Here is a 12,519-nt window from a genome sequence, read left to right on the forward strand (position 1 = left end):
TTTAACTGAAGCCCAAACTGAAAGTTTTAAAACAGGCATACTTCTAGGGAATTACCCAGCCTCAGCATTCTCAGGTCTTTCAGTGTTATTCCCCTGTCAGTGTTTTGAAAATACTGACATTAATTCTCAAAAATATAATTCTACTTTTAATATCTGGTAGAAGAAGCATATTACCTATAGACTTGACAAGTGTAGGTATTGAATTCTATTGCAGAACAAAAACAGTGTTTCTTTTTGTTGTTGTTAGTCAAGATGCTTGATGTATTGTCAAATAGCATGTAACAGACAACTTCATGTTTCTTACATGAATGAGTGAAATATAAACTCTAGAACTGGACCTTGTAGAGGAGGAGCTTAGAGGTGCGAGGGAACATTGAAAAACAGCCAGTGGATTTGGCAAGCTATTGATTAAGAATATGGCAGTAGTGCTTTTCAACCCAGGAAATGTATAAACAGAAATCTGGGTTGATTTTCTTAAACCGGTCCATTTTGATTGAAGCAGAGAGTATTCTGAGAGTCTCCTTGTGTTAAACCCTCCTTCACAAGAAAGCTCAAACTTCTTCTTTTTACTGCAGGATATCTTGGTTTTGACTTTATTATAAAACCCCCTAGTTTGATGAGGAAAATCTTTTCAAGTCATATAGCTCTATTCCAGCTATAATAGAGAGTGCTTCATTTGAAGGGATTATTGACTCACCCGATTTTAACTGGAATAGCCATCATCAGGACATGGCATTGCGGCAGAAAGACATCTGTTTAATTGGGTGTTCACTTAAATGATTTCCTTATTAATCAGGGCTTTGCAACACAGCAATATATTTAAAAAGTAACATAAGCATAGTCATTTATTCTTAAGTCTATTCCCATTTATATTTTAATGAATTTTATCTGTATTCTAAAACACATGCATACTTTAGTAGAACTAATTATTATTTAGTATAACTAATATAGTTTACTTTGTAATTCATTTTAATCTCTAACAATGTTTATTTACAAACATAAAATTGAGTACCCTGAGTATTCTGTTATCTTTTTTTTTTTTTTGTAATAAAAATTCAAGGCTGGGGATGTGGCTCAAGCGGTAGCGCGCTCGCCTGGCATGCATGCGGCCCGGGTTCGATCCTCAGCACCACATACAAACAAAGATGTTGTGTCTACCGAAAAACTAAAAAATAAATATTAAAAAAAGTTCTCTCTCTCTGTCTCTCTGTCTCTCTCTCTCTCTCTCTCCCTCTCTCTTTAAAAAAAAAAAATTCAAGGTCTCAAGTTTCATTTTTTGGCTTACCCATTTTCTTCCCTAAAGTTATAGAATGTGTTATAGGTTTTTATCTTTATATAAAGTAAGAAAATGAGTCTTATTCTGAAATCACTGTGGCCCTTATGACCATTGCAGGCATGTTAAAGTGGAGATTTGAAAACCTATTTCAATATATAGAAGAGACAGGGCAATAAAGAGTTACCAAAGAATTACGGTAAGAAAGGAAAAAAAAAAAAAAACTTTACCCATGTAGATGTTGAGGTCATATCCTGACCAAAGGAGGAAGTAACAGATCCCTAGGTTTAAACTTATCTGATGCTGTACATCACCTACGGCACACTACTGACTCTTTTCAGTTGTTTCTGTAAGAGCAAAGTGCACTCACTAGGAGTAGTCTGAATTCAAAATGCTGAAGAGAAAACCATCTAATGTTTCAGAGAAGGAGAAACATCAAAAACCAAAGGTAAGGTAATTTCATATACAGTTTAATAAACCCAAACCTTTTACAGAAAACACACACACACACACACACACACACACACACACACACACACAATGTTCTTACCTATCAGTCATAAGTCAATTTGAACATAGAGTTGAATACTTCATGGCAAATATGGGAAAAACTTGAATTACAAAGTTAGATGTTAACATCTGACAAATATTGTTTCTGCAGTTTTGTCTTACATTTATGTGATCATTTACATATATAACTGATGTTTGAGTTTAGATCACCAACTTCATGTATATTAGTTTGGTGGTCTCTGAGAGGGTGATATTATGAAATCTTGCACAATTTTTAGAAATAAGAGGTTGTCACTGTCTATTTGACAGTCTGCTAAAGGACTTATCACTTAAGAACTTAGCTTATCTTAATATATTTAAATATGATTATAAATAAGGTTGTAAAATGGAGATACTTTTATTAAACACATTGATTTTTATGTTAAAATTTTAATAGCTTGTTATAGAGATGTTTTTCCTACTTACTCTTTTGAACTAACATTGTTACTAGAGAGGATTGGACTGTGTTTTGAGAAACATCAAAACACCATCAATTGGTGTATTTGACAACTTAGTATTATGTAGAATGTTATTTTATTCATTTTTTTGTCATTGTTATTCTATTCATTTCATTGTCACTTAGGACACTGGATAACAAAATTTAGATTCTATTTTAGAACTCTAAAATCATTAAAACATAAAACAAAATATATATAAAATACCAATGTCAGAAATTTTCTCTAATACTTGTACATTTCTAGAGTTTTTTATGTAAATAAAATTTTTGATCTGTTTGTGAGACAGACAGTAACTGAGTTCAGATGTCTTTTTAAAGTATTGATTTATTGTTTGCTATTAAGCTTTATTTGTTAGGAACCCATTTTGAGAGAAATGGGTTGGGAATTGATTGTGACCTTTTGAATTGATAGAATATTGAACAAGGGTCAATATTTTGAAACTCTGGAATTTACTACACAACAACTCTTAAGGAAACAAGTTAATTATTTCCTTTTTATGGAAACTTAAAGTAAATGATTTTTAAAATCAATTCTTTCTGACATAAAAATGTGATAAAATGTAGACAAGAATCTTTAGTTTAAGATAAAGCTGAATGATTTTTGTCTCTTTTTTCCTAATAAAAATAAAAATTAGGTTAACATTTTCCAAAGAGTACAAAAACTTTAAAACCATTACTTATACTTCTAGGTAGGACTAATTTTATATAAAATTTACTTTATGAAATTCAAAACTGTCCATTTTCAAAGGACAGTACTAATTTGGGGAAAATTACAAAAGTTGATATTTAAAATTTTAAGTTACACTATCTGATGAACACTGTATTCTATAGTGAGTTACTATTTATGTCAATGAATTTTTCAAAATGATGCTTTATCATCATCATTTGGCTTAATAGCAGTAACTATTGTAATAATGTAAAATATTATTCCTCTTATTGACTGCCTCATTCATTAAATGAAAATATATTTGATGAAGCATATGTCAGAGAATAAAATATATGCTATAATATAGTCATATTGGAAACATTATCTTTTTATGAGTGATTTCTCATTTTCTTTAGACAGATGATTTCATCTATATGAATTTAAAAGGATATATGAGTTGATATGCACAAGTGTGTCTTCCTTAAATTCCAGCTCAGCTTGATATTTTCTTTTTAATACAGAAGTAGTCTTTTTCCAATTATTATGTCTTAAAAACAACTCCTTTTAATTCATATTTATTTTATTGTGCAAATTTCTCTGCACATTTTAGTACAAAAATCAGGGTCCATAGGGATGACAAAGATGGATGTTATCATGATCCCTACAGATAAATGGCTAAGAGAAAGAAGACAGCAAATCTCTTGATATACTGAGAGAGAGCATAAGGACTATGCCTAGATAGAACCACCAAGAAACTGGTATGAAATATGGGAAATCACTGCCTACTGATGACAGTTGCCATCTCTTGACATGGGAACTATTTGCACGATATTCTCAAAATTTCAGACAGGGAGTTCTTTTTTAAGTTATTAGTATAAATGCTAAAGTAGGTAATAGTGATAATGTTAAAAATGAGAGGACTATCATTTAATCATGTAGCTCCTGTTAAGTCTCATACATTATAGTTCAGGTGACCCAGTACCCAATTCAAATGCAATGCATATTATTCTTAATGTTACTTCAACTAAACATTATGACACTATTTATTTAAAAGGAGAATCAATGGGTACTAAGCAATAAATATGAGTAAGAAATTCTGGGGTGCTATTGCACAGTAGGATGAACATACATTATGATAAAGTACTATAAATTTCAAAAATCTAGAAGGAGTTTGAATGTTTTCATCATAAAGAAATGACTAATGTTTGAGGAGACAAATATGTTTAACTTGATTTCAATATTACACAGTGTATACATGTATCAAAACATCACATGATATCCATAGACATGGAAAATGTTTATGTTTTTATGTATCAGTTAAAAATAAATTGAAATTGAAAGAGGAAATAAGTGGAGGACTTCATTAGTAGTATTTTCATATAGGACCTATGGTTGTGAGAAGGTTAAAAGCCTTCATGAATGTAATATGCAGTAATGGATTTTATAAGAATCCTATATTCAAAATAATATACTATTTTCTTACATTCACAATATTTATTAATAAAATATCCATGAGTGTTTTTAAAAAGTAACCATGGTCTAGGCATACAGCTCAGTAGTAGAGTGCTTGCTTAGCATGCATGAGGCCCTGGGTTTGATCCCCAGCACTACAAAATAATAATAAATTACAGCTTCAACCACACATCTTCTAATAATTTTCTTAAAAAGTCAATCAAAACACCAAATACAATTTTGCCACCTGTAATTTTATGATTAATGACATTTTTTCCCTTTATGCTTCTCTTTCCCTATATTGGCTATGGGTTCTTTCCTTCAAATAGTGAATAAGTAAGACCAATAGAATTCAATTTTGTAGCATAGGCTGAGAGTCAGAGACCAGAGATATTCTGTAAGGCAATTTAAAAATCTTTGAAAAATTATTATATACTAAACTGGTTATGTACTGGAAAGTTAATAAAGTTTAATGTATGTTATAGAGGTAAGTTCCAATTTAAAAAGAAAATTGAGGAGTACTGGTTAAATATGTGAGATGTGTTAAAAAATAATCTTGTTTAGCATATTGTACCTTCCTTCTTGTATTCTGTTTTTTAGCTAGTTATCAATGATGTTCAATGCCCAATACTAACTGTGATTTTAGAACTTTAAAGCATATCCAGTGTTTATATTGAATGAAATATTATCATAGTACATTCTACAAATGCTTAAATTATTGAACATAATTTTGGTTTTTTTAGCTACTGTATTTTTGTTGCCTATATTCATTGATAGTTGATTATATTCCAATTGCTGTGTTCACAGATTTTGTACACTAATTTATTTAATATTTATAACAACTCTGTGAGAGAATCACTCCTATTTGGTTTCATAAATGAAGAGCCCATAACCTACAGAAGGTTAATTACCTTAAACAAAGACACATGATGAGATGAAGAATAAAACTGTGTCATGTGGAATACACATGATGGCAATCGCCAATATTGCTTTTCTCAATTATCCTGTCACCATTGTAAGCAAAAGAACTGTTGATGGTTTCCCTGTTTCTGTCTTCATTGTCAGATAAATTCAAAGGGACCAAGGAGAGCATTATCTTTAAGAGCCTTTGTACTTCAGAAAAGAATTTAAGGGTCCTTCATGTCTTTCTCCAAATGCAGGAGATCAGTCTATGAAATCTCCCAGGTATCCATCCACCCAAATTTAAACAAGTGGAATTGATAAAACAAAAACAAAAATTACAACTTTCTTATTATTGAACTAGTTAAAAAAATGGGACCTAATGCTGAACCAAGCTTAACCATGCATTTTCCTACTGGAACTAGCTTAGCACCTTCAGTGTAGTAAGCTCTCAACAAATATTTGTAAAGTGAAGAAAGTTTCTTGAGTCTACTACATTAAGCTTGGTTCAAGGGTGGACACTTACTGTTGCTGTGTACTTTCATAATTCTTGGTAGCTGAACTGTTAGTTTAATGTAAAAAGTTTGTGCATAAATAGAACTGTGATTCCTTTATCGTTTTATTTTAAGAATTCCACTATAACAAAGGTTGTGCAAGAAGCCCTAGAGAGGCTTATTGTTACATAATAGCAGACCTTTGTTCCAGGTTAGAGAAAATGGTAGAAACTTCTAAAATAAAAAAGGAATAGACTGTACAAACAAAACTTGGAAGCTTTAATTAGATTAACTTGGCCTTTATTTGGCCAGGACTAATGATGTGTGTTAATAAATTTTAACTGAGGTTTTCTTTGAGTTAAGGAAATTCCAGTACCACTGTTATTGTAAAGGGAAACATTGGAATAATGGCACTTCTTGAAATAGCTTTTTTTTTTTTTTACTGCTCTTTTTAATCTAAAGTGCATACTAAATGAGACACCATTAGTGTCACAGATGCTAATTTTCACTAGCAATGACTGAAGTGGCATTCTTTCCCATTTGCATTTGATCTTAGCAATGATGAGAGGTGATGAGTTGATTATGAGCTGTTTTCACTGTACTGCCCGCTGTGCAAATTTATGCTCCTAGACAAGGATGACACATAGTTGTGGCATTAAAGAGCTTTCTTCATTGCTTTTTGTATCCAGAATGTTAAAATGTATTTTAACTCTTATGTAACCAGGTATAAAAAAGAGAAGTATTTACATGTATTGGCATTTACTTGAAGCCAGGAACTTACAGGAGGGGTTTGTGTTCATTAACATTTTAAATTTTCTCCAGACCCTTATGATATGGGCATTGTTTTTTCTTCCAATTTATAAGGGAGAAAACAGTTCTATAGTTGTGATATATTTTGCCTATGGTATCATAGCTGATAAAAATCATTGATTTGTGATTCATGGAACAGTTTTTCTGCTTTAAAATTTGCCCCACAAATACTCCTGTTGCTTTTTCATTATGGCTGTAAATTCTTAGACATTAAATTAATTTATTTGACTTTTTAAATTAAGTTATTGGAATATAGGTAATATGTTAAATTCACTCTTTTCCTTTTCTCACTTAAAAAAATGTGGGCATGAATAAATTATATAGTTTTATCTTTGGTCATTACTTCCATCCCTTCAAAAAAAATCTCCCCAAAGGTTCTCTTCTCATATGCATTAACTCAGTATTTATCTCATATTTGTTTTCCAAAAAAGAAAAAAAAAACAAGAAGTAAATTACATTGCAAACGTAGAATAAAATAAGACAAATCAGGAGAAAGTGGAGTATAGACCATATATTAAAAGATAGACCAGGATTGGATATCTGAAATTGAATTGAATGTGGTACTAGGTTTGTGATACTCAATGTTGTCCTATGGACCATTGACATACCAGGTATTAGTAATGCAGATTCTTTGGCTTGCCAGGCCTACTAAATCAGAATATACATTTTAACCAGACAGTCAGGAATTCTGTGGGCATTTTAAAAATCAGAAATGTTGTTCCATATTGATGATTCTCAACTTAGGTTGAACATCTAAATCACGGAAGAGCTTTTTAAAAAAATACTGATGATTGGATTCCATCCCCAAATATTCTGATTTACCTAATAAAGATTATGGCAGGGAATCAAGAATATTTAAATTTTTCCAACCAGACATTGTTTTTTTTCCTACTTTTCTCCTCAAAACACTTAGAAATTAATTCAATAATCCTTTCACTCATTCATTCTTCAATGCAACAAGTATCTATTGAGTTCTCATTTGGGGCAATATGGCCTATATACTTAGGGACACAGAAGTGAACAAAACATAGATCCCTGCCCTAGTAGGTCTTATACATACTGAGGATGATAGACAGTGAATGAGCTAACTTAGATATATAGCTTGCTAGGCAATCATAAGTGCCAAGTAGAAAAAAAAAATATGGGGAAGAGGGATCCAAAAACCTAGGATTAGGGAAGACTTTATGACAATGGGCCATTGGACTAAGGACCTGAAAAAAAAAAAAAAAAAGGAAGAAACTGGCAATGGGATTGGCAGAGAAAAGTATATTCATGACAGAAGGAGGAGTAACTGTCCTTCATGTGTTTGAAAAATGGAGCATAGTACAAGAGAAAGAGTAACATAGTACAAAGAGAAAGAGCTGGAGCAAAGCAAACTTTATAGGTTGATAAACTGATTTTGAATAGAATTGGAAGATTTTGAGAAGTGACAAGATCTAGCTTAAAGTTTAGAGCATTTATTCTGGTTTTTCTGTTTCAAATGCACTAAAGGGACTGAGAGAGGAAAGGAGGAGACTAGTTAGGAGGTTGTAAAGAAACCAGGCAGACAAGGCAAGGAGCAGGGCAAGTGGGCTCTTGAGAAGGCTTGCGGATCAATTGAGAAGGCTTTGGGATCAATTTATACATATATTTTCCCTTTGAATATGTAAGGAAAACTTACCAAATGCATTTTAAAGATGGTAGATATAAAGGTTGCCCCTACCTTGTACCATTCTTGCCTTCAGATGGTGCCTACCTTTCAAGAAGAAATGAAACCCTTCAATGTGCTCTTCACAGCTTCCAAAAATTCACCCCAACATTGATGTGCCTCTTTCCAAAGGCTTTTGCTTCTTATTTCAAAATAAAAATTTTTTTGGACTTGATTTTAATTTTCAGATCACTTCAAATTCAAAAGAATGAAGCCATTAATTTGCTAATTTCACCATATTAAAATGATTTAAAATGTTAAATAAATTTTAACCATGAACAACTCTCTCTGAAAAAGTACTAATTCATTATAGCTTTTCCATTTTATGTAATATGAATTTGTAATCAAGTTTTTTATCCCAAGAAGTTGTCCAAAAGTTTGGGACCAAATAGATTGAGAAGTGCCTAGACAATAATATACAGAAAGATCAGAAGATAAATGGCTAGGAGAAATGACAGAATGCAGTCTCACCTTTGTTTTGCAATTTAGATAGTATATCTTATAGGAAGAGTATAAATTCACTACCTTGACTACTAATGCACCTGATTTGATAAAAATTAACTTAATCAGGCTTTGTTATTCATGAAGATTTGTGTGTGTGTGTGTGTGTGTGTGTGTGTGTGTTGTGTGTGTGTGTTTAAACCAAGTCCATACTCTACATATCTGATTTTCAAATTTAGCATTACCAAACTGATCCATTTTTCCTTCTTGGTAGTATTAAGTATTCAGGTGAACTTTTAACAAGAAGACATTTATATTAGCTTCTTAGTTGGGAACAAAAATGTCCTTCATTAAGAACTAATTAATAAGGACAGAAGTCTTTGAACTTCATCTGTGATAGATGAAGGAATTCTCCTGTAGAACCATTTGTCACAAACACTGGCTAAAGCCCCTTTTCTCATGTGAAGAGCTTTGAAAATTGACACCTTGTCTGCATTAATTTGTTGGGGTTATTATAACAAAATACCACAAATTGGGTGGCTTATAAAACAGGAATTTATTTTTTTTCACAGTTTGAAATTTGGAAGTCCAAAATTAAGGCGCTAGTAGGGTTGGTATCCCCTGAGAGCAATAAGAAAAAGATCTATCCCAGGCCTTTCTTTTGGGCCTGAAAATGGCCACCCTCCTCCTACTGTGTCTTCCTCTGTGCATGCATGCCCCTGATATCTCTCTCTCTCTCTCTCTCTCTCTCTCTCTCTCTCTCTCTCTGTGTATCCTGATATCATCTGTGTGTGTGTCCTGATATGAGAATTCCAGTAGGATTGAATTATGACACACCCTGATGACCACATTTTTAACTTAATTATCACTTTTGATGTCTTATCTTCACATATAGTGGCCTTCTAAGGTACCAAGTGAGAGTTAGCACACAAATATATGGATTTTGGGGGAAACAACTCAGCTGCTACTAACTAGGGTAAGAACTTAATTTTCAGCTGTATCATTCCTTCCAGTGACCTTAGATCGCTCACCTCTTTCAGTTGACCCTCTGATGCCAGCCCACATTTTTGGACTTCCCACTGAAATCCCCCCACTTTTCATACAATCTCCAGTATTCTGTTGTTGTTGTTCTTTTCTTTCTCTCAGCCATATATACCTCTATTATGTCCCCATAGGCCTCCATTGGGAATCATTTGAAAATTAACAAAAATAAAACATCTGTTCTACCCCCTGTACCAGTGCTTTTTGACCACATATTAGAATCATCTGGGGTGCTTTTCATAGATACCTGTCTATGCCCCGATACCAGGTATTCCAGGTGAGGTCCATGCTATTGATGCTCTGCCCACTCATGCTCTTCTGTTCTGTTTCCCTTAGCCTAGAAGGCCTCTGTACATTTTTTTCCAACTCATGTACTCATCAATTTGAGTATGTAGCTGGACTGTCATCCTCTCAGGAAAACCCTGAATGGTTAGCCAAAGGCAGAGTATTGGGGCACAGTCTGGCAGAATATTAGGAAACATGGACTAAGCTCATATAGGCTTGGGTTTTAAGGTCCTAACCAGGGGGGCATTGAACATTTTATTAAACCTCTTTTAAGCCTTAGTGTTGTAATCAGGAAAAGGAGAAGCATTGAAATGTGTCACATAAGGTAGATGTGAGAATTAAACTAATTAGCACATGTAAATTTCCTACCTATAGTGTATATCTGCTTAATAATCTCTCCCTCTCTTTTCTAATTTCATAGTACTTGTTCCACACCTCTACTTCTTCTTTTGCCACAGTTTATTTCATTATGTTCTACCAATTAGATCCACTATCAAGAATAAGTGATATGTCTTATTCATATCTGTATCCCTGGGATTTGGGGGGATTCAAGAGGGAATAAACAGAGTCTGTCTGACTTCCAGATTCCATGTGCTTTCTATTACATATTGGCTGCCACCAAAAACATTTATAGAACAGAGAATAGTAGTGATTTCGCAATGTATTTATAATGAGTGTGGAATGACTAATGGGTAATCTTACTCATTTACAGAAGTAACTACTGTAGAGCACAGTTTGTAAATGGGTCAGTGATAAGGATCTGGTAACACCCACATCAGAACAAAGCAACCGTTTCTAGAAACAGAATGTAATGAAACAAAATAATAATCAAACATTATAATCTAACTGAAGGACAAAAAACGAGTTAGCCAAAGGGTCTTGCTTAGAAATGTGTGGGAGAGTAGAAATTTGCCACTGTGTGTACAGAAAAATACAGAGTAGCTAAAGCAAATATCCCATTTAACTCAGCAGACTTTTTAACTTAGATGAGATGTGTACTTCAGGCTATTATGATAATTCCACATTTCTAGCCTTGATACCACCTAATTGACTTCACTGTGACTCTACTATACAAATCAAGTAAACTTTCACCCATGATCTGGTATCTCATATACCATTTCTTCCAGGGAGACGATTCTTTGATCAAATAGAATATGCAATCCTCTTGGCAGAAGAATTTTTCATAGCAAATCAGTACTTCGTATTGCCATGTTTGGTACTTTATCAGTTTGTTTTATGAGTTTCCCAGAGGTGTTTTATTGCTCCAAGCTTGAAAAAGTTTCTGCACCTGTTGAGGGAAGGGCTCAGCATTGGACATAAAGACTTGATCAAAGTGTTGACACTCTAGGACTGACCTGAGTTGTCAACCAGTGTCACTTCCACTACCTTTTCTCTACATAACAAAGGGAAGACAAGTAAATAATGCATTTTTCCTATATTATTCATAATCTCAGTAAAGTTTCTAGTATAAGATTCAAGGCAGATTGCCTTGCATAAATTTTTGTTTTATAACACATAGTGATATGATATTAGATATTCAGTTTCAAAAAGAAAATTGAAATTTTCTGACTACTTTGCACTGTTACAGCTATGAAACTGACTTTCAAAATTAAGTAAAAGTAATAATAATAAAAACATGTAAGTAAATGTATAAAATTTGTTAACATTTATGGCTATATTTTCTTTATATTGTTTTTTATTGTATAGCCATTATCTTTTGTGTTTTGACAGATTTTTTATTTGTTTAAGCTAGGCTATCTACAAATATCAAATTACTTGAAAATTATGAATATCTCATTATAATTGCCTATTAATTTTAAATGTATCCTTTACCAATGAAACAAATATTTATAATTTAAAAAATATAGTTCTTGTGTCTAGGATAAAATATTTGCTTAGCATGTGTGAGGCCATGGTTTGGATCCCTAGCACTGCAAAACACACACACACACACACACACACACACACACACTTTTCAAAAACTGAATTCCTTTCCAACAGTACTATTATCATAAACTGAGTTTGTTTCTTTCACTACTATTTACCCTTCAATAGAATGAAATATTTATATGGTCAAATCCAAATTTGCTGAAAGGAAAGTAAGTGTAATCGACAACGAATAAGTTATAGAACGCAATCATCTTTTCCAAATATCCTAGTACAAATTTGCTCCTATTTTTTTCCACCCATACTTTCTCTGTTTGGTAGAACATACCATATATTTGCCCCACATAAACATGTCTGTTCTTACTAAGAAAAAAACGTTTAAATTCCTAGGCCTGGTGGCAGCGGGTGCTGCCTGAGATGGGAATGTTTATAAGCTTTATGATATTAACTGCAGCACTCAACCTCAGGTGGCATAAAGCATGCAAAAAAGAACTTTCTGTCAGTTTTATTATTTCTAAAAAGGTTCCCCTTGAAGCAGAAGAGTGACCTTGCTCTGCTGAGCTGACATATGCCACTGGATTAATGGTTGAGCTCTGC

At 32.9% G+C, this 12,519-nt stretch overlaps 1 protein-coding gene across 1 annotated transcript in view; it reads left to right on the forward strand.

Moving 5' to 3' along the window:
* The first annotated feature begins 1,582 nt into the window (after positions 1-1,582).
* LOC114087648 (SAM domain-containing protein SAMSN-1) overlaps positions 1,583-12,519 on the forward strand; it is a 50,406-nt gene continuing 39,469 nt past the window's right edge. The window contains exon 1 of the mRNA XM_027929181.3: positions 1,583-1,721. Coding sequence (XP_027784982.2) covers positions 1,665-1,721 — 57 coding nt within the window. The 5' untranslated portion in view covers positions 1,583-1,664. The remainder of the gene's footprint in view (positions 1,722-12,519) is intronic.

The sequence above is a fragment of the Marmota flaviventris genome, chromosome 8 (assembly GCF_047511675.1).
Source record: "Marmota flaviventris isolate mMarFla1 chromosome 8, mMarFla1.hap1, whole genome shotgun sequence".
Lineage (NCBI taxonomy): Eukaryota > Metazoa > Chordata > Mammalia > Rodentia > Sciuridae > Marmota > Marmota flaviventris.